This window comes from Cyrtonyx montezumae, unplaced genomic scaffold, assembly GCF_038088225.1.
Source record: "Cyrtonyx montezumae isolate F1298 unplaced genomic scaffold, pur_monq_1.0 scaffold_10, whole genome shotgun sequence".
Classification (NCBI taxonomy): domain Eukaryota; kingdom Metazoa; phylum Chordata; class Aves; order Galliformes; family Odontophoridae; genus Cyrtonyx; species Cyrtonyx montezumae.
Window position 1 is genome coordinate 24,923,028 of NW_027071826.1, and position 23,167 is coordinate 24,946,194.

The 23,167-nt window shown below is 37.1% G+C and overlaps 1 protein-coding gene across 1 annotated transcript; it reads right to left on the minus strand.

Annotated features, from left to right (window-relative positions):
- Window positions 1-292: 292 nt before the first annotated feature.
- Window positions 293-18,394, minus strand: G2E3 (G2/M-phase specific E3 ubiquitin protein ligase). Its single transcript, XM_065753724.1, has 16 exons — window positions 17,848-18,394; window positions 15,509-15,553; window positions 14,003-14,100; window positions 12,788-12,889; window positions 12,170-12,294; window positions 9,635-9,800; window positions 8,634-8,740; window positions 7,337-7,453; window positions 5,919-6,040; window positions 5,685-5,817; window positions 4,954-5,079; window positions 3,558-3,868; window positions 2,727-2,908; window positions 2,366-2,538; window positions 1,370-1,569; window positions 293-898 (listed from the first exon to the last, which is right to left on the minus strand). The coding sequence occupies exons 2-16, from the start codon at window positions 15,540-15,542 to the stop codon at window positions 666-668; spliced, it is 2,229 nt and encodes a 742-aa protein (XP_065609796.1). The 5' UTR covers window positions 15,543-15,553; window positions 17,848-18,394; the 3' UTR covers window positions 293-665.
- Between the last annotated feature and the right edge of the window lie 4,773 nt (window positions 18,395-23,167).

Genomic DNA, 23,167 nt, shown 5'->3' on the forward strand with positions numbered 1-23,167 from the left:
CAATAAGGTTGCAAACACCAAGTATTTTGTTCAACAGCAGAAACCTCAAGTTCAACCAGATTTTCTGCTTGCTCGTTGTTCTGCCTTGATCTTCTCCAAATTATGATCACATTTTGATTGAATAGGACAGCCTAAACCCTAACTTTCATCAGTTTAAGAATCAAAGCATAAATGAATCAACAGGAAAGCAATTAGCTGAAAATAGTAACACAGAACTGAAGCACTCTATCAGAGTTGAGACAAAGCTCTACAACAATTATCTTAAAAAAAACCAAAAAACCATACACCCTGATTTGACTGAAAGTTGAAGTGTGTATACAATCCACTTCTAGGAAATAGCTGAAATGTTACAGAGTTCAGTAACATCCCATATATGTCTGGAGCAAAAATACCCATTCTAAATAATACTGCAAGAGACTTCTGGCTTGAAAAGCCAATTTGCAGCCAAGGAGATAACTGAAAAACAACAACAGCCAACCCAAGCCAACTGACATTCATCTGAAAAGAGTTTTCCATTTTACAAGGTTAGTACTTTTTTCACGATATCATTGGAGGACAGATGGTAAGACACAGAGCATATCATAAAAAAATAAAAAGGCACCATGCCAGCAGAAGCTCCCAGAGAAAACTGAAGTTTCCAACAATTGGTTTAGCAGCAAAAATATTTATTCTTTCTTGCCTCTTAATGTGTTTCTGATAGCAAATTCCATTTTCTGTTTAAACTTTTCATACGTCCTTGTTATAGGGAGTTCTAAGCAATTAAAGAGTCTGTTTCCAACAGGATAACTTACGGGCAGAAATTTAATAGTGGGTTCAGGATCAAAACCAGTAGGTGGTATAGAAGAAGAACCAGTTACGAAGAATAGAATATCTTCCAACGTCACTACAGACTCACCACCTAAAAAAAATAATCCGATTATATCAATCATTGTTTATTACCCTTAAACCATACCCCCTCCATGTGTTAGAAGGGAAAAAATGAAACCAGGGAGCTACAAATAAAACAAAAAAAAAACCCACCTACGCAAACACAAAAAACAAAATAAAGTCTGTTTGGCATTAGTTCTGAGAAACCTTAGGACAATGGAAGAGATTTTTCTGGTTACTGACTGATTGGTAGTTTTTGGGATTAGATAGTTCACAACTGAGCCCAGTAGGTGGCCAATGGTTTCAGAAATTAGAATTGGTCAGGAAGAGGTGGCAAGGGGGAAAAATTAGGAAATGGCAACCAGCTGAAAACTTTCCTTGTCTTACTGCAACGAACTACAAAAGGTCAAAGCCTATGTTTATCAGCAATTAAGTGCCCAGCCCAGAACAGGGAAAGGAGGCTAGGAGGGGAGGGGTGTGCGTGTGTCGGGGGGTTACTCACTTTCCACATCTTGCAAATAACCCATCCAAAAATCAGCACCTCCAACTTTGTTTACATCTGGTGAGCTATGGATTGTAAAGAGATCACAGAGAGCTTCCGCTGAAAGGTTTTCAGGTTTGTGGCAAAATAAGCTAGAAAATGCATTCGGATGCATTTCCATTTTCTCTAGCAGACCAAGAGTTTTCAAACCTTGCCTAAAACTAAGAAAAGGAGAGAGGGAAAAAACAAGCAAACAAGCATGCATCAGAAAGCCAGCAAGTAATTTACTCTTACCATCCTTAAGTTTAATTTATTAAAAAAAAAAAAAAGCCCTAATTCAAATTTTTTTTCATACGTCTCAGAGACTGTACTGATTAAAATTTGTCAATGGTAACACCACAGATCTAGATGTACACACGCCTTTTTACTGAACAGACAAATAAAATAGATTTATAAAGCCAGAGACCAATCAAAAAACAGTCAACAGTTGCAAATGTTCTTATGTGAATTCAACTAGGGCACGAATGCAAGCAATGCTTACGTTCACTTAAAATGTATTTGTACTTGTGCACATTATTACCACTGTAATGGCACACACACACCACCTAATTAGAGTTGAAAAAACACATGAAAATTCTAAACATTTGAGCACTTCTAAAATTTAGAGTCTCTACATTGAATATTCCTGAATTACAACTGAATGTAGGCTAGATATCTTGTAAACTGCAGCACAGCAAAGACCTTTGCACTACAACTGTCAGTCTCCCTTCTTCACTATATTAAAAAAAGGGACTGTGACTAAGTAGTAGAACAAACTAGGTTATCAAATAATTACAACAAAAATTAAATAGATATGTAACTATTTCAGTCTTCCAGTTAGACTAACAAACAGAAACAAATGTTCCATTCATCTGAATGGAAAATACTCACGACCTTGTCAAATTTAGATTTTAGTAACACACATCAGTTTTCATAAGAAAAATAAAGGGAGCTTGAAAATTCACAAACAAAACAAACCTTTCTAAAGGTGAAATAATTCTCTTGATTACATGATGGAGCACTAAGTCATTCACCAGCATATCCTTATCATGCAAAGCTGTTATAGGTCTTAAACATCCAGCAGCAGCAAGGAAGTCATAGCAGTCATGCATAGTTGACTGTAGGCTGGACAGACTCTCTGAATATTTTATCTGCATCAAAGATAAAAGTTAGGAATTTACTTCATGCATGTATATGTATGTGCACGCATATATATTCATAAGGGGAGGGAGAGTGAAAATGAACATTTTATACTTGGAGATGAAGAAGAGCTTATAAAATAACTTCGGTTCAAATCAAACGTACACAGTAACTTTCCAGTAAGTTTAGCTTTATTTACCTTCTTTATTGTCTGTGCTACATCAGCATCAGCAACATCATCCAAATTTGGCTTCACATTCTCTGGACCATAGACAAGACAATCAAACAGTATTTTGGAAAAGAAACCAGGAGATGGGCCACCATGAACTAGAGAAACAGCAATCATTTTGCCAGCTTCAAAATACAGGTTTTCCTTCAGAGCTGCAAATGAAACAATATATTTTAGGGACATGTTAATCTTTTTTTCATTTTAAAAAAATTATAAATCAATTTAATTCATTCTTACTATAGAAAATGTAGCTCTAGGTTTATCATCTGCTGTTGCCTGAAATAGTAAAAGTGGTAGTTTCTATTTAAGAGTACCATGGTTCTTTTACTGCAACTTCTCCAGCTAGTGTTGAGATTGGACATCTAACTACCATTTCCACTTTGTATTCAGTGCACATTTAATTCTGAAGCACAAGAACTTAGGCTGCCTTTAGGTCTTTAAAGATAAATGTTCTAGAAATTTCAAGGAACCAAAATAAGTAACACCAAAGATGAATGAGAAAGGAAGAAGTTCACTTAATAGAGAACAAAACCCAAGAAGTACAAAGTCTAGTAATGTGCTATTGGTGACTCTCAAGAGGAAAATACATTTCAAACTACACTAATTATTCTTCTATTCCAAAAGCAAGCAATAGTGAATTTAAATGTTTACAGTTACAAATCTAATCTCTCCAGCTTTTAGAAGTGAAAAGCAAATTAAAAAATCCACAAAAACTATTTCTGTCCTTTCAGGGCTGTTGATAACACTTAAAAAACCTTTAAAGTAACATAGTTCTTTATTTTGGAAATTAAATTTAATTACCTTGAGGGTCAAGTGACAAGTTCTTCGCAGAAGAGCCCTCAAACAACGATGAATTCTGAAGATGAAGCATTAATAACTGGAAGAAAAGGTGTTTTGACCCAGTAAAATAATCTGCTTTTATTCTGTTCCTGGAATTTGTGAACTTCACCTCTATGGTATTTGTAGGCCTGAAGTTACGCTGTCTAAATCCTTTTAAAGCACTCTTCCAGATATTTTCTGTATTGATGTTAAGCCTTGTGGTTCTCATGCTTATTTGTTGCTTTAACTCCTTCAGTATACTAGAAGCTTCCTTTCTTTGCATTCTTAAATGCCTACAATAAAAGATTGCATACATTTCCAGATCAGATGTATGATTGCTGAACAAGTTACACAGACAGCAGCCTACAATCTTATAAAGTACAAAATCTCTAAACACTACAGCACATTTAAGGTATTGTCAAGTTATACCAGTAAAACATTTGGAGTAGATTCTTAAAATTTTAACTCTGGAGTAGCAAATTACTTTATGACTAAGAGCTAGTTAAAAAAAAAAAAAGGTAGACATAATTACCTTGGCATAATGCAACTGGCATTCTGATTTCAGTTAAATCAATGAGGTGTCAATTCTCACACCATTGTTCTACGTTTGAACAATGCAGAATAAGTGAGAAATTGAAGAGCATAACATGTTTGTGTTAAAGAGTTAGAATACTGTGAATTATTAGCTAATGTACATCTTTGTCACTATGATCAAAAATGCATTTGAGGAGGAAAAAAACGTTTCAATTCCCACTAAAACAATTACTTCACTAGCTGCATTTTAAATCGCCAAACTTAAAAATACAACGTGTGCTGAAAGTAGTCCTTTCATGAGGATTTGTGGCACATACAGATAGAATTCACAAGTATTAACAACATTACAAATAATTCTGCATCTTTGAATGGAATATTCTCTGTTAAAATGTGTTATCTTACCTCTGATTTTAGCAAAATGACAAGCTACCCCTATGGTGCAAATGCAAAAACATTGAAAACTGGGAATATGTTTAATCTGATGGAAGCAATTAGAATTCTTTTTATTCCTTAGTCTGTTTCACCAATGGCTTGCCATGCCTCCTTAAAAGCAAACATGTATCTTTGAATTTTGATCACTTCGCTATCTTTCCTAAAAATACTCAGTAGGTTAGGATTCTTTCTTACCTGCCCCTTAGCATCTGAAAACAGCAGAAGACATTATAAAGTTAAGTCTTCGGCGTACTCACTCCATTATTTCATTGACTATATATAAAAGTACACCCATATATGTTTAACCACTATACACAGACACAAACACACGCACACACACCATGTTGTGCAGGAAACGTGTAAAGTCACGTGCTAGATTGCTTTTCAATGTACAAGAAAAAGAAGAAAATACTTTTTCCTTAGGGAGCAGTTCCTGTTTGACATCAGTGGAGATAAAGATACTGCCACTCTATTGGATGTTGGAAGTTCTAGAAGTGAGCAGGGTGACAAGTTGTTCTGGCACATAATCTTTGGTGATCTATAAGCAAAAAAATACTTTAAGAGCTACAACCAAAAATTACACAATCACTTCTTATTTGTAGGCAACGATATACTTTTCCCACTGTTTCAGCATCAAAACTCATTTGTTGGCTCATTCAAACAAAGTCCACCAGTGCCTGAATTACAGTTTTAAAAGAATATTTCAGTGTTTTATTATGAGGCGGTTTTAAGATCAGTTTTTAGTTGTGTCCTACATAAGAGATGGAAATCCTGATACTACAGTCTTCAGAAGTTTTTATTACTGCAGAAGAAAACAAGATTTATGAAAGATGTAAGTAAACTAGTTTCTAGCACACTTAACATTGAAAAATACTGGTAAAGAGCCTTAGTGTTAGCTTTTGCCATTTGTACATTCAAAGTGACCTCTCAATTTTCAAGATTCCTTTTACAAACGTTTAGTGAGACTAAGAATTGGTTTACATGGCATCCAACATGAATTACTGTAGCAAATTTACAGCATATTCAGTCACAAAACTTTCTGTTCAAACTTGAGTAAAGTTTGCAATTCAGCATAAGAAGTCCCTCCTACAAAATAAACAATATGTTACGTTACAATTTGTTCTCTGCTATAAGATTACACACTGGAGAAGACAGTTGCGTTGAGATCCAGGTGACTGTCGAGGGAACTTTGGAGATGGTTCTCCCAGCAAACAAGTTGTGCCATCTGCCTTCTCAGAGGTAGCCAAAGAACGCTTTTTCTGTTTCCTATATTTCCCTGCATGGTGAAATGTATCAAGTTAATGAATTTGCTGTAAACTATACACATATATTATTAAAATTTGCCAGTGGCAGTCACCATCACGTTTGTAGCATTACCTTTTGCAAAGATGCTTCTGCATTCCACGCACTCCCAGTTTTCCTCCCATGATTTCATGGATGAACAGGCCAAGTGAGTTCCACGGGAACCACATGACTGACAACGCTTTATTTCCCATTTACTAAAATTAAAGACTTATCTTAGAATTACGCAGAAGAACAAGACTACTTAAAACCAGGAACATTCGACAGTAAATGTAATCCAGGCAGTAAATTAACAAGGCATAATTCAACAATCTGTTAAGACTGTTAATCATCAAGGGGAACTTTCTTCAGACAATACATAGTCAGTTCCTAGGTGCAAAGAAAAACAACTATCCGTGTTCTAGCATTTTGTCTTCATGTTGACAGTCAACATATGAAAACCCACTGTTCAGATTTCCAAAATGCTGAGTTCTTTATCTGCTGAGCAATGTATCTGATTATTTTTACAGATTCTATGTAAGGCTCTTCATTAACATCGGTATTTAACTATCTGCTAGAATTTTGTCTAGATCTATTCAAATTTGCTTAAACATACTATAATGGAACAATGTGACTGATACTAGTTCAAACATTGGAGGCCAAAAGGTACAACTCTTTCAGACTACGTAAGTTCTGAGATGTACAAGACTCATTCTTGGTATATGTACTTGTACCAAGAATGGACCAAGTGAAGCTTGACCAAATCTCTGCAAAATGAACTTAAAATACCTATAGGGAAAAACCTGCCACAAAATAATGTCTTCAAAGCAGAGGCACTGTCTGACATTTGAGTATACTCATCCCAATGAATCATGTATGCTCCAGAAACACAAGAAGTGATTAAAAAGAATGTAGAAAATGAACGTAATCAAAAATTAAGCAAGTTGGTAGAGCTAATTAAAGCCTTTTACAATACTGCTCAAGCCTCCCTAAGCTATCAGTGTTTCTGAGGGTTAGAACCACCACTTCTGTAAAAGGAGGAGCAAAATCACTAGCAGAAAGACTTATCAGTTCAAAACTCCATTTGTAAAATATGATCCAAGTGCTTGGTTGCCACTTGAGAAGTAGATTGATCTTATACTGGTTAATTTTCACCTCGTTAGTAGTAAGTTTCTTGTAAAGGTATTTAGTTGTGAGATGCAGTTAGTAAATTAAACTGTGAATAAAAGATACCACATTCAGCTCAGGCTATTCTATTTTTGTAAGTATACAAATTCTTCTACAGCTATTTTATGAAATGAGAATAGGATTAACTGATAATAGATTAGACTGGTTTTTATAAGCTGATGAAATTTGAGAAAATCAGTATTTAAATATTAGCATTACCAGGAATAAAACAAACTTTATTTATAAATGGAGTCTTGACTTGAAGTTTAAACCCAATACTGAAAAATACAACTTTTTTTTTAATAAGAAATCCATTTGAAGTTATCTTCCCACAAAAACTGTCATACCTATCAGGTTTGTTATAGTCTCTTCCATTCTTGCAGAGACATCTTCTAATGTCACAGTGTTGATAACACTGCAGTAGGTCTTGATATGCATTGTCTTCAAGTTCCCAAGATGCATCCCTATAAACAATGCAGAAAGCCTGTTAATTACAGCTTTCTCATTATTTAAGTGGGTTAATACTTCTTTTGAAAAATGTTTATGTAAGAACCACATGAAGATGTTCCAATTAGGTTGCCTAAAATTTTACAACAGAACAACTTGAGGAGGCAAAATAAAAAAAGTCTAGGATGAAATAGAATTAATTTACATCAGTCAAGATACTAACTACCAACAAAAGAGCACTTCAGTCTGTGTTCACTTGATTTGTATCACTGTTATCGCTTCACTATCCATCCCAGAAAAACTGACACCAAATAATCTTTTTCTGTTCAACTTCCTTTACCACTTCTTTGGATTCTCATAGCAGAAACACACTACTATTATTTTCCAATATCATGGAAATCCTGAGGTAGGAATAACAAAAATACTATACAAAAATACCATAAAATAAAAGCTGATACTGCTCTTGTGTGACGTTTCTTTGATTAAAATATTTTTTTACTTTTGCTTGACCTTGCTGTGTATTTGCTCTGTCTTGTATTACTCCACTTTCTCACAGCAGACACAGGTATTCATTTTGTCAATTTACTCCAAAATCTTGAGGGCCTCTTCTCAGAGAGAATTAACAGTAGTCTCAAAAGATACTAGTAGTTAAAGAATAATTCTTTCAATAAACATTCTGATCACCATCAAATGCAAAAAACTTATGAAAACATCCCAGAACTTTAGAAGCATTTTTTATACTAAATGTATCCTTAGCAGTTCCTGAGGAGAAGCTGCATGGCTGAGTAATCAGTTGACTATTAACACTGTTTGGAGACTAACTCAGATAACTTAAGAACTGAGACAAGAAAATACATTTGTTATCAATCTCTACATTAATGTCAAGTTATCATATTGAATAACTGTACTGGTATTTTGGACAGGTCCCTGGTTTAATCAGAACATTAGAAGTGACTTTCCAGACATCCTGCTCAGTTTCTGAGATGACTGATCTGGCTTTCAACAATTCTGTCACATAACTAAAACGAAATACGAAATGTGCTACCTTTTACCAAAACAATTCTACCACTGAAGGTAGATCTCCAGTTCCACATACTCACTTATGCAACTCTATAGAATACCAACAAAAAAATAATGTTTCTACTACTTGTCAAAGTGAGCTTGTATAAAGCAGCAATTATTTACCAAGTTACTTACTTCTCAGGAATGTGTATACCCATTCTCAACATTTCTTTCTGAAATTTGTCCTTGTTATTACATACTGCGCACCTAAAGAAAAATATCCCAGCGCTCAAAGCCTGATACTGTGACAGGGGAAAAAAAAAGGAAAAAAAAACAAAACCAAACCAATTATTGAATAACTACAAATCTTTGAATGACTATATATATAGTTTTGATATCTCTACCATATACCTTATATCATTAATCCATGGACACCATCCTGACACAGATTTTAGCTCTGATGACAGTCACAATGCCACTTAACCTTAAAGCAAACGTTATTTCATCCTCCCTTAGAAGACAAATGAGTGACTGGTGGCCTTTTATGATGGAGCAACAGCACTGGTAGACAAAGGAAGGGCAACTGATGTCCTATACCTGGACTTGTGCAAGGCCTTTGGCATGGTTCTACACCGCATCTTATCTCTACCACGGAGATGGATATGAAGGGGTGACTATTCAGTGGATAAAAAAAATTGGTAAGACAGTCACAGCTGGAAAGTTGTGGTCAGCAGCTCTATGTCCAGGTGGAATTCAGTGATGAGTAGTGCCTCCCAGGGGTCAGTCTAGGGACCTGTCTTCTTCAAAATCACTGACCTTGCAGTAGGTCTGAGTGCCCCCTCAGTAAGTTTACTGAGGACAGTGAGCTGAGTGGTGCAGCTGATGCAACAGAAGGAAGAAATGCCATCCAGGGGAACTCAGGCCCACATGAATCTAATGAGGTTCAGCAAGGACAAGGCAAGGTGGACTGCCCTGCCCTGATACATATACAGATTAGTAAAAAATTCCTTGAAAGAGGCCCTGCTGAAAAAGACTTGGGGTTGGCTCCTGCTGGACAAAAAGCTGGGCATGAGCCAGCAGTGTGTTTGCGCACTATCCCCAATTATATGATTTTAAGCAGCTGTTTGATTATTTTTAAAAACCAAACTGTGATTTCCATGGGTGCAAGGGAAAAAGAACATGAGAACCTGTATTACCTGCAAGCATTCTCGATGAAACCAAGTATTTTTACAACAAGGACTTCTCAATACACTGTGTAGTGGAAGATGTTCAACCAAATCCAGGCATATTGTACACTGTGAAGGTTCTCTAGATTCTTTATCCGGAAAGATTTGAACCGGTTTATGTTCCCAACAGTAAGATCTACAAATGATAACACAAGGTTCCCTCATCAAAAAAATATTTGAAGAACTTTCTTTGTAAAAGCAGAAGATAGCAAACTGAACTTCTATCATACCTGTTATTGACAAATAAATACTCTTATTAGGCAAGATGAAAGGCAAAGATAAATTAAGGCATCAAGGCAATAGCACAACAGAATGGAAGAAGCACACTGCCAACTTACACCTGTTATGTTAGGGCGATGACATATTCCTGTCTGTCAATATTTCTTTTGGTCCAAATATTACTCTTCCTGTCTACATCAATGCATGCAGCACAGGAAATAAGCAGAACGAGTTGGAAGCCAAGGTGCAGAAAACTATGACCTGCTTACTACAGCAAAAGCATGGTAGGACAAAATCACACAACTGTGGCACAATAACTGAGAACCACAAGCTTTCTGAAGAGACAGGCAAGGCAGGAAGGGCAGAGGAGTTGCCCTCTACATTAAGAAACAGACAGATTGTGAAGAGATAAAAAAAATAGCCACAGACAGGCTGAGAGCTTGTGAGTTCAGTTTACAGAACAAATTAATAAAAAACATCTGATGCACAAGGTCTACTACAGGCCACCTGACCAAGGAGAGCCTGTCAATGAGGCCTTCTTGCTTCAGCTACAAGAAGCACCACAATCACATGTTCTCATTCTGATGAGAAATCTCAACTACTCTGATGTCTGCTGGGAAAGCAGCAAGGCAGGCTGCAGGCAATCCAGGAGACTCCTGGAGTCCACTGAAGATAAATTCCCAGAACAGATAGGTACTGGACAGTCCAACCAGCAGTGAAACGTTGCCGGATATAGCACTGGCTGCTGCAGAAGGCCTCATCAAGGAGGTTAGGATTGGAGGCAGTCTGGGACTCAGTGACCATATCCTGACTGAATTTGTGATCTAGAGGAACTGGGGCCTGGCAAAGAGCAGAATCAGGACCCTGAACTTTGTAAGTGCTAACTTTCAGCAGTTAAAGGAATTAGTGAATGAGGACCCTGGGAGACTGACTTTAGAAATGTAAGAGCAGAGCAGAGCCAGTAGCTCTTTAGAGACACCTTTCTGAGAGCACAAGAGCTCTCTCCTGACTGCCAGCATAAGGAATCAAGCAGAGGAAATAAGAAACTGACATGGCTGAAAGGACCTGCTGGTTAAACAAGAGGAAAAGAGGGATATGTACAAACAGTGGAAGCAGGGATGCATGGCCTAGGAATAATACAGAGATACCATCTGGTCATACAGAGGTGGGATCAGGAAATCCAAAGCAGAGATGGAACTGAACTTGGTGAGGGATGCAAAATAAAGCAAGAATGGGTTCTAGAGGTACATCAGTCAGAAGAGAAACGAAGGAATGTATATCCCTTCTGATAAATTAGAAGGGGAAAAGTTTCTTCAATGGATATGGAAAAGGCTGAGGTACTCAAGTTCTTTGCATCAGTCTTCACTGGGTCAGAAATCCAGACAGGAGCCAGCAGTATGCATTTGTAACCATGAACGCCTACGACATCCCAGGCTGCATTAAAAAGAGGGTGACCCTCTAAGGTCCATTCCAACCCAAGCTATTCTATGATCAGAACCTCCAGCTTTTCCTGCGTTTCCATGCTGCCATGACATTAAAGGATCCATTCTGACTTTGTACAAAGGTTCAACAAGTTCTAGTTAGGGTGGTAAATTTTATAATTTAGCACATTCTCAAAGTAAGAAAATATACAAAATATACAGCTCTACAATAAATCTTTCTGAAAATGCATTTTTTTTTTTACATGCTTCACTTCATGGTAAAATTTGAGATATTCATGTAAAAACTGAGTACCTCCCAGACTGTCATCTACCCTAACTCAGCTTTTAAAAGGCAGCATGAAAACATCATCACACTTAAGACTACTTTGACTACAGACAAGCTGTTGCAAAGATGACAGTAAAAGAGCATAACACCTAAGTTAGACATTTGAAACTAACTTCACTTCTTCTGCAATCAATCACTAATAAGCAGACATAGAAGTATGTTTGGAAACACAAAGGAATGGCTTATAGCGTATAAGCTGGACAAACCAAGGGAAGGAATGAGAGGAAATAGCAGTTTCCACACAAAGAAGGCAGACATATAAAAAAGCCAAAACCATACCCCAACCAGTTTACTTCTTTAATAGTGTTGAAAATTCCCTTTATATGTACTGGTTATGCAATGGACTTGATTGCTCTTCATGTTTTCCACAAATCAAAATTTTTATTTCCTCAGACAACCAACATAATTTATATTTCTAACAGCCCACTCAAAGGTCGTAATTGAAAAGATACCTCCTGTCTGAATAGAATTGAGAACAACAACAAAAAAAACCACTAACACAAAAATTCCAAAGCTTACCTGAAGTCTTCCATGAACTGGAAAACACATTCCTTTTGTAGTCCACAAGGAAAATGGTAACTTCGCTTGCATTTGGGAGCCACGCATCCAATTGAAGCACCCTTCTTCTTGCAGATATTACAGAACTGGGAAGAATGTTTTAGAAATAAGAACATTAAATATCTGAAATAACTGTTTTCTTGAGCTTTATGTATACTTCAAAGAGAAGACACATACATATTTCAAATAAATTGACTAGGTTTAGTTTTGTATGTATGCTGACTGTGACCAGTAAGCTGAAATACAAATTATTTTATTGGTAGCTAATTTAGTTGCATCTAGAGAATTACAGATTAGTTTGAGACTCAGTGTAATGTCACAAGGGATTACACGCACGTGCTTTGCTCTCATTAGTTCATCTGCAACACACAGGAAATAAAAATACTAGCAAGGTTCTACAAGATTTTATCACCTCTTCAGCTTCCAGGAACCCAATACCCTTGTTACTGATATATAAAATTCAGACACTTGAATGGGTTCAGCACTTTGCTTGGTGACAAAAATAAACCCCTCAGATGACATTACACATATGCTTAATGAAAAGTTACTCCTTTTTCCTTGTAAATAACATATTCTTACCAGTCTTGCAGCTCTGTTAACTTCTTTCCTAATATCTTCAATCAAAAATCCATCTACACCTTCATCTTCTTCCCCCCTCTGCCAAATGCCACTTGACATCAACTACAAAAACAAATTAATCATTAAAACTATTCATCTACCTTAAGACTTCAAATGATCTACACTGTACTTGTCAAATAGAAGAAACAAATTTTGTCAAACAAAGCTTGTGCACAAACATTTCATTTGTCAGAGTAGAATAGCCTCCTTCTGGCTCCCAATTCACTGACATCAGTTAGTTTGCCATGACTAACACACTTCCAAGCACCCGATACTAATGATAGAGCACACAGCCAAGTAACCTAATCCCATTTATATATGCACATGATCGTAGAAATAATTCAAAGCAGCTATGCATTAAATGATATTCATCTGATCTGAAATAGTAGCAGTAATAGGAAAATAAAATACTGAGAGCATGAAAATGTTTATGCCATCCTGTAAAGCCCAAGATGGAGTCTTATCTTCCATCTCAAAATACAGGACCTGCTCACATAATTGTCACAAAATTATTTTCATCAAACGAAGCTTCAGAGGAAATAAAATTAAACTAGTTAGGTTATTGTGAATGACAATTGTGTTGGGGAGATAAATAAGCACAGTAGGAAGTATCTGTGCTGAAGCGCAACCTCAAACAAAAAAGTAATTCACTTTAAAGGAGAATTAAACAATAACAGAATCTGGTATTATACTAAGTCAAGAGAGTTGAATAATTTGCTGCATTGCAGACTTCAAATAAGTAGATGGTTTCATAACTTGATATGACGCCTCCTTCATTCTTTCCAATCTCAAGTTATAGCTTTCATGGAAGAATATAATTTAAAAAATTAAAAAAAAAAAACAAACAACAACAATACAGCACCATTTTCCAACCACACATTTTCAATCAATACTTTTAGTCCAATAAATGTTAAGTTTCATAGCAAAAACAACTAAAAATATATTTCCAAGTGTGAGACACTTGGCAATGAAAAATTAAAATACACCACTAATCGGCCTCTTTCTAGAACTCATTTTCTATAGTACTCATGAAATGGAGCACCTGACAGGTACAAGTCTTCAAGGTTACAATGCTGGCAGTTCAAGCTTTACAACAGTTTAGACAAGTTACAGCTATATAATACTTGTTGTACTTAGTATTTTTCAGCTAAAATAATACTACCACTACACACTTACCAAACAGTAATTATGAAGAGTGAGATTGTATTCTACATAGGTCCTTTTTTCTCCATATTTTTCAGGGCAGTTATCTGTCCGTCCACAGAGAACACAAGCTAAAACAGAATCAATCATGTTTAGGATCAGTGAGTCCTGGAATAAACATCAATCAGCTATAAAGCAGTAATTCATCTTTTTTAATCACATCCATCCTCAAGTAGCTTATGGGATAAAGGACAGTAGATACTGAAAGAGAAACTCAGAAATGGCAATTTGTGACCAAGGAATGGTCAGAGAGGGGAAGCAAGGCCTGACTGCACAATGGGTTAAACTGGCTGGAAGCAAGAATGCCAGAGAGAGAATAACAATTTGTTCAAGAGGTAAAGTTTCCCTTGGTTGTAAGGTAACAAATACTCAAGGCATCAACTGGTAACGTCTGGTAGCATTTGCAGTCCAAGATTACTAAGGGGCCACCTCTGGGCAGCAGAACTGAGGGGATGAATACTCAGCTAAGGCATGTGATGCTGAAGCAAGCGTACGTAGTGAGAAGGCATCTTTGCAGACTCTGTGTAGAACTGTTTACAGTGGTAGGAATCTGTCCACTGCATCATTCATTAAATTTGATTTTTATATTTAAATACAAATGCATTTGTCTCAAAAGTAGTCCAATAACAATTATCCATTAATATCCCCATCTCAGAGAAATACTCACTTCCACAGTAAACAAGTAATAAAGTTCACTATCTATTCCTTCCTTACTTCCTAGCATGAAAATACTCCACTGGTTCCACCCGCCTGCTGATGTGGGAGAGGGCTATCATCAAAGCAAACTCAGAAGATTTTGCTCACAACCAAAGAGTTCTTCCCCAAATACCTTCAGAAAGTTATTAAACAGCCAACAACATGCAAGTCTGTGAAATATATGACATCTAATTTTTTTAGCATAATACATCATATTAGAATTGATGAAGATTTCCACGTGTATTTCTATGCGATAAATCTTCACGAAGAACATTAACAGTGCTCAGACTGTCAAGTCATAAGCAATACTTTAAAAACTTGAAACATCAGCATCAATTAAGCCTTGAATTTTTCCCTATTTCTGAAGTTCCAAGCCCATCAGCATACTCAAGCATTCCCTGCCTATGCACATCTTCCCTTCAACTCTTAGCAGATATATAAAATAAATTTTCAATACACTAACATCAGTCATAGTAGTGAGAAGAGGTACTACTTGAGACAAAGAGCCTTGGATGACATCTCAAATGGCTGTGTGAAACTTGGCACCAGAAATCCCAATGTTACTTTCTCAAAACATCTGAAGATTTTAAATATTCCAATTACAGCAAACAAATCCAAGGAAAGTAACAATTTATTTCTTTTTCATTCCAAGGCAAGCAGTTTCAGTGCAACTTGATTACAGAAAATTCACCTGCTCTTTCAGACTAAATAAAGCGATTTATAATTGATATTTTATACACAGACTAAAGATTTATGTAAGTATTTGATTAGAGCCTTACTTACGTGAGCTTTGAACGTCAAGATTGTTCTCGCTCATTCTACTGAGTTCTTCAAGATGTTTATCATGAAAGAGAAATGAAGAGTTAAATGCATCTAACACATCAAGAATTAACATAATGTTACCACTGTTACAGTTTATTCCAAATTCAAAAAAACTCCCCAAATTCAGTAAAGTTTTAAAAATGGAAACAAGAACAAAAGTATAAGAATTCAACTGTTACTGTGAGAGAAGGAGGTTCAAAAATAAGGATGCAGAATAAATATACCCTAAGCACTGGAACATGTGTTGGCTATTTCCTCAAAATACCAGCGACGTACTTTCTCTTGAAAATAACTAGCTGCTGAATTGGAATTTCATACATAGACTGAATTATATGTTCATAGTTATTTTCAACATTGACAGTAATGAAGTAATGATCCAAAGAGAACTAAGGCAGAGGCAGCATCTCCTGCTCAAATAAAGATGGTATTAACATGAATTATGTAGCAGAAAAAAAATTGGGAAGGATAGCGACTGCGAAGGTAGCCTCCACTGTTCCCAGGATTCTATTCAAAGAAATCCTCATCAAAGACCAAAAAAAGAAAGAAATGCAAGGAATCCAAAACAGACAGACACACAGGGGAATCTGCATAGGACAGAACTACATATTTTACATTCCGAAGCAGAGAGTAATCTATTTGGAAACACTGACCTGACTTCACCTGTGTTTCTTCCAAAATATAACATACTCCATTAACACAGATGCATAGGGAACAGGCTTCCCTGTGTGCCACACTTCCTGGACTACATTGTGGTGAGTGGCACATTAAGAAAGTAAAGGTAACATGTGCTTCTTCAAGGTAGTCCTAAGAACATTACTCTTTCTCTAGTGCAAAGTTGAAATCTTTTAGGTACACAGGTGTAAAACCTATGGCTTTGCCTTTTCTCAGGAGCTGGGGAATTCTCTGTGTGAGTTCTGCAAGGCAAGCAATGCAGGACAGTTGCCCCCAGGCCCACGCTTCACCTCACAGGAGGGTGCACAACCTTCTGAATAGGTGCCAAGAAGCAAAGAGGGAGCTAATAAATTCCACCTGCAAACTGGAAGTCTGACAGAGTCTGAGCTATCAGAGCTTTGTTATTTACAGCTTTGTTTGCACCGTCCCAATACAAGCTTTTGCAAACACAGTACTGCAGCCATGCAGCTGAAGTTTCAGTTCACAAACTGATGCACAGGAAGTTCCACAGAAATGCGTGTGGGAACTTCTTCACAGTGCAGTGGCGGAGCAGTGGCACAGCTGCACAGAGAGGTGGTGGAGTCTTGTTCTCTGGAGATGTTCAGGACCCACCTGGACGCCTACCTGTGCAACCTGGGCTAGGGAGCTGCTTTGGCAGGGGGTTGGACTCGATGATCTCTAGAGGACCCTTCCAATCCCTATAGTTCTGTGATTCTGTGAAACATGACATCAAAGAGCAAGGAAGAAAAAAAATAAAGGAAGGCAGAAGGTCTTAGGTCTGACTTCTGTTCTATGGCACTGTCATTACAGATGAACAAAATACTTCCACAGGAGATGTTTGCCAAAGCATGGTCTAAAATGAAAACGAACATCACTACCATCAACATGGCAAGTGCCAACAACAGCCACAAGAACATATGGTTCCACCTTTCCCGAGGAACAACTTACTCTTTTCCAAATTATATAAAAAAATACAGATACTGAATTAGGGACAGAAGGAGTAGAAAACACAGCTTAAGCACTTTCCCTGTTCTTCACTTACTGCCAGTTCTCATAATTCTGAACTTACTACGGGGGAATGCAGCGAACAAACCCTCTATAAAAACACACAAGACCGGTTTTACACCTTTCATATAGCAAAGACTCAAATGAAGTGGAGAAAGCACGCTTGACTGGAAACAAGCAAAGCTGTTTCCTCCCTCCACTTAGTGCTGGCTCCAGCAAAATCAACACACAAAATCATTACCCCCCCCCCCTCCCCCCCCCACACACACACACCGCATTCCTCACGCTCCTTCAGGGTACTAAACTCTACAGTTCCGCTTGCAAGTCGAAGAAGATGCAAAGTTGAGCACAAAGCCCATAAATACAGCTCGCGCGGGTGTTAGCGGAGGAGAGGGAAACAAACAACACAGCCCCGCGAATGCCGATGTCAGGTACCCAGTTTATATAGAGTACGAACGGGGCTGCACGGAACCTTCCCTGGTACCCTCGGCCTCGTAGCACAGCGAGGTCTGGGCAAGGTCGCCCTAACGCCCCGCCCTGCTCTCGCCTCACCATCCCCAGCAGCATCGGGAGAGCGGCGAGCAGCGACACGAAGCCCTCAGCCCGCCCAAGAGCTCACTCACCGCGAGGTCCAGCGGCTGCCCCGCGCTAACCGACGGCAATTCAAACGCCAACATCCGCCGGCGTCCCGGAAGTGGGGAGCCCGCCCCTCGCACCGCCCACCATCCATTCCACCGGCTCTCGGCCACCAGTCCTGCGGGCGGAGCCTCGACATGCCGGGGATCGGCGCTCGGCTGGGACTGCCCGAACAGGGCCGGCAGCAAGCTCCCACGCTCCGCCCGTTCTCGGGGATGCTGTTGTGATGTGGGCGGCGAGCAGCGCGCATGCGCGGCCTCTGCCTCTTGCCGTCCTTTTTTTTTTTGTTTTCTTTTTTTTTTTTTAATTTTGTCCTGGTAAAGCGCAGCGTCAGTACGTGCTGTTTACAAACACTGTAGGAACATGAGGTCTCGTCCAGAAAGCATACTCTGGAGTAGGTTCACAGCATCATGGAATCGTTTGAGTTGGATCTCCCATCACCTAGTCCAACCCCCCTGCAATGAGCAGGGACACCTGCAGCTCCATCAGGTGCTCAGAGCCCACCCCGGTCTGACCCTGACTGTCTTCCAGGGACAGGGTACCCATCATCTCTCTTGGAAACCTGCTTCAGCACCTCACCACCTCTTTGTAAAAAACTTCTTCCTTATATCCAGCCCAAATTTCCTCTACTTCAGTTTGAGACCATTTCCCCTTGTCCTATCACAACAGACACTTGTAAGTATCCCACTTGTAAAGCTGCTATGCTGATCTGTTTTTCCTATACTCGATGGGAAGCTTGCATGGACATAATTATACTTGTTATAGTAAAATGGATTTTTTTCAAATAAAGTTTTGTTTTTAATTTTTACATAAATTCTTTGTTGTTTGAATACTGCTGTCATGGAACAGATGCACTAACTGTTGACTACAGTGAACACATCAACTGTTGGAACATGCAGTAATGGAAACAGTGGCTTAACAGGTAGCACATGCATACACACTGCAGATGCCCAAATATCATCAATAGAAGTGGGCTGGCCCTATTCTTAAACTGTGGCTAATTAGACTTAAAGCAGCTAGCAGATGGCCCACCTAAGTCTGCCATCCCAAAAGGTCTCTCCAAATTCATATTTTCCCTGGTAACTTACCTGTCAAACATGGACTCTCTGCACTACCTGTCCCTCAGACCAAAGCTCTCCCAACTATCTGGGTCTCCTATCCTCTTTCCCAGTTTCCCTTGCTTGAAATTTGCTAGCCACACACACAGTTAATCAAGGACATGGGTAAGGAGTAGTGCTTAATAAGGGACGTTGAAGTGATTGGGCAGAGAACTTAGCAAGATTGCTGATGACCAGTGACTTCTTTACCTGCAGTTGGCCCCTGTTGCCCCACTTCTCATTTGTCCTCAGTGTACCAACATCACACCCTTTCCCTAGCTTTGGCCTTTTCCCTAAATATATCATAACACATTTTTTCAGAAACACACAAGCACTCTAAAATATCCCATACAAATCGGGTTGATTTTTTCTATTTTTTTTTTTTTTTTTTTACTCCTATTAATTTTGTGAAAATCAACTTTTCTACTTACCAGATCTGGTTGAACACCACAAGGCCCTGAGCGGATCCTTCAGTGGCCTGTCAGTGACCTGAGATTTCTGGTCTTTGATATTGTCTCCATAATCTTCTGTCCTTCAGGGTTTGTGTATCTGATGGCTAGCATACTTCTGTCTGTTGTCCAAAGCTTTTATGTTGAATTGATTTTAAATAGAGAACCTCAGAATAACTGATTATTGCACATATCCTTAAAATGGATGAATCTGAAAAATAAGAAGGGAATCTCTCAAAGTGAAATGCAACAAAAACTAGAGACTGTTTTGACAAAAAAAAAAAAAAAAGTGATTTTTCACAAGTTATATCAGTTTTCCTAATTTCAGCATGGTGGATATGCCACTGTATCCAATAATCTCACATCCTCCTGCTATAGGAAAAGTCCAGAATAAATTCCATCCTTGTCTGTGGTTTTGAACCTATTGTAATTCTTCCTGTACTCTCTCTGGCTTCCTGACTATTCTAACATATAAAAGGAAGTGAGGAAGTGGCATATTGCCAGTGTAAATTGTGAGCTTTTGTTTTGTCTTTTGAGAGTCTGGAGTTAAACCCTAGCCTCCCACACTCAGGATAAATGTTCTAACTAGTGGTCTATTGAATAAAGAAAGGATATTATTATATTACCCACATATTTTGTAATATATACATCCATTTCCTTTGCTGTATGCTGATAATCTTCAAATAAAGAATATTCAGTTTTGAGTCAGCTGACATTTTCTGTTCATTTATTTATTTTTTTAGGTGCTCCTATCCAGAATTCTTCCTTCTAAAGGAGTAATACGCATTTAAATGTGTTGTATTTTTTTTTTCTTCCCTTTCACATACTGCTTTCAAGAGTCTAAAACTTCACACGATTGGTTGCATTTGTTGTATAAACAAGAATATCCAGAATGACTTCATCTGGATTAAAGGCTTCCAGAAAATGACAGTTATTGCTTTGGGGACTAGACCTGTTTATTTTCTTTAAAATAAGGTAGATCACTGTGGAGTGGCAGTGTCAACTTCTTCATGCCATGCTGCCACTTTGATTCCACTGTGCCCCAGTAGGGACTGAATAAGCAGATGTAAAATTTAAAGAGTGTTTTTACTGTCTCAATAGCATGCAAACATGACTACTTGTAATGGCTAAGGTGGTGGTTGCAGTGATGTGGCTTACTCCTCTAATTATAACAATTGTTGTGTTATTGTGGTGTGCCAATCACTATCAGTTTGTTCATTCGTTGAGACAAGGATACCAAAGGAAAAGGAACCACTCTCAACTTCTCTGTGGGGAGAAAATTGACCTGAGCATTTGGGGAGATCAGGGCCCTTCCTACATTCTAGCACTTGTCAAAATTGTCTAATTTTCTCCTGCCTCAGCTTCCCAAGCTGTACTGTATAAATAGTGATGCTGACTTTCTTTTCAAGATATTTTGAACATTATTCTTGGAAGAGATGTCGGCATTGCCACTGAATGAACTATCTTAGTTTCAAAACCTATGCTTAAGAGCTTAAATTTTATTCTAATTTACTTCAATACTACAAAAAATAAAAAGAATATACATAATATAAATAATATATAATATTTTTTTAAAAAAGCTTTTCGTTAATCAGTCAAGTGGATTGCTGGTTTTTTTTTGCTTTTTTTTTTTTTTTTCTCTGTTGTTTCTTGAAATGTATCCAATTAGAATCAAAGCTTGGGGCATACTTCCCTATGGAAGCATAGTTGTGAGAATTTCAGAAAATCACCACTAGATGGAGTTAGTGATTTTCTAAATTATTCTATCTCTGTATATAATAGAATTGTAAAATTATGATCCCTGAGTTGTTAAGTGGAATATGGTAATTTAAGTAGCTCACCTGTATCTTGTTAAAACTGCATTATCTGTTCTTCTTTAGGCTTTACAATTCTATGATTTTTTTTTTACCTAATCTATACTTTTTTTATAATTGGTGCAGAATAACAATATTTTAATAGATTTCTTTATCAGACTTGCGACATCCTCTATCAGTGCTCAATTTCCCTCTAAACTGTTCTTACAATTCTCTTCAAGTTTGTCATTGAAAAGGGTAAGTTCAATTCTAGTAGTTTCATGCTTTTTAGTAATTATAAATGGCTAAATAAGGTGAATTTCCATACATGTAATTTTTATTTCATGCTTAAGATACACTGTTCTGAGAAACAACTCAGAAATCAACAACAATTATGAAATCTCATTTGTTAGGAAGTAAACTCTGCTAAATATACAAGCACAAAGATTCTTGTGTCAGGATCTGCAGACTTAATCTTTTACAATGACACTTGAAAAGAAAATAAGGGATTTTTTTTCATGATACATTTCTTAGAGTAATATAGTTTATTCTCTTAATAGCCAAAATTTTAATCCATTTTTATACCATTAAATAGAATTTATTTTTACCAAAGAATACTTTAGGTGTGGCAGCCTCCTTGCCATGGACCATTACTGACATGCCACTTCTGAAATGGTGCAGAATATACAACTATTCTCAATCTATCAATTTTTGAGATTTTTGCCCTGCAGGCAGATGCATTATGGCTATATTTTGTACCAAACAAAAAAGGGAGACAATGTTTTCCTTCAACATCATTGCTTTTCTGGGATTAGAAGTACCAGACAGACTTTTAGTGATTTGTTGAAGAATCCCACTTCATTTTTGGCAAAACAAACATGTGGCAGTACTTCAAAGGGGAGCTCTTCTACTATGTAGTGAATATAATCACTAGTTCACAACTCTTTCAGTACTAGATCTTTTCTAATTCAACTCTAATGTTATTTCTTCTTTTAATAACGATAAAAAAATCATCTAATCTTAATGTTTGTTACTGGACATAATGCTTTTGGACTATTTTACTCTGCTTTCTGGAATATTAATTTGTACTGATAAATGAATTAATTGTGCTGAAAATCCAATATAACAGTTTCAGGAATGCATACTATGTGGTGAAAAAGCAAATAAAAAAAATATACAGTATCTAAATATTTTAGGAAAAAAAGATGAGAAAGCCATAGCCCTAAAATCTGTTATCTCTAACTATAAAAAATGATAATTGTTTAAAGACACAAGATAAGATATCTTATTTAACTATCCCCAGGAAAAAAAAATACTGAAAATAACTGAAGAGATTTATATGTATCCATTAGTCCCTTGCTTTTCTTCATCTTGTTTTTACTGATGAATATAACCAAACCTGACAGAAGGAAAGAAAAACAGACTTTTTTAGCTCAAAGTCTGTGTTTGGTTGTATATCTATAATCTGAACTCTATTATGTCTGTATAATATGAATGTAGAACACAAGCAGTCGTGTTCAAGTCTATCTATAGATAATTTTTTCTATTCAGGTTGCTGAGAGCCAGAGTGAGAATTTCTCTAAATTCTGCTAATTACTTTGGTCATGTATTTTTCAGAGCACAATTATTTCACGTACTGAATTCATATTCTTTTAATCAACTACTACTTCAGGGACGTAGGTTTAAAATACAATTACTTTCATCCATAATGATATAGCTAGGACTCTAATAGTTTGTGGTGTCTTTTCACATCTGAAGAAGTAGATGGATTTATGCAATAATTATGTTGAAAAAAGGCCACTAACAAATGAAATAGAGTAAGCAATTTATATATAACTTTTTAAATTCTGTAAAGTTTACAAAGATTATTTTTAGATCATGTGTAGGCTCAGTAAGTTATATTACATATCTGATGATAGTCATTTTTTGGAATAGTTTGTTTCACTATCCAGTTTATTTCAGAGTTAT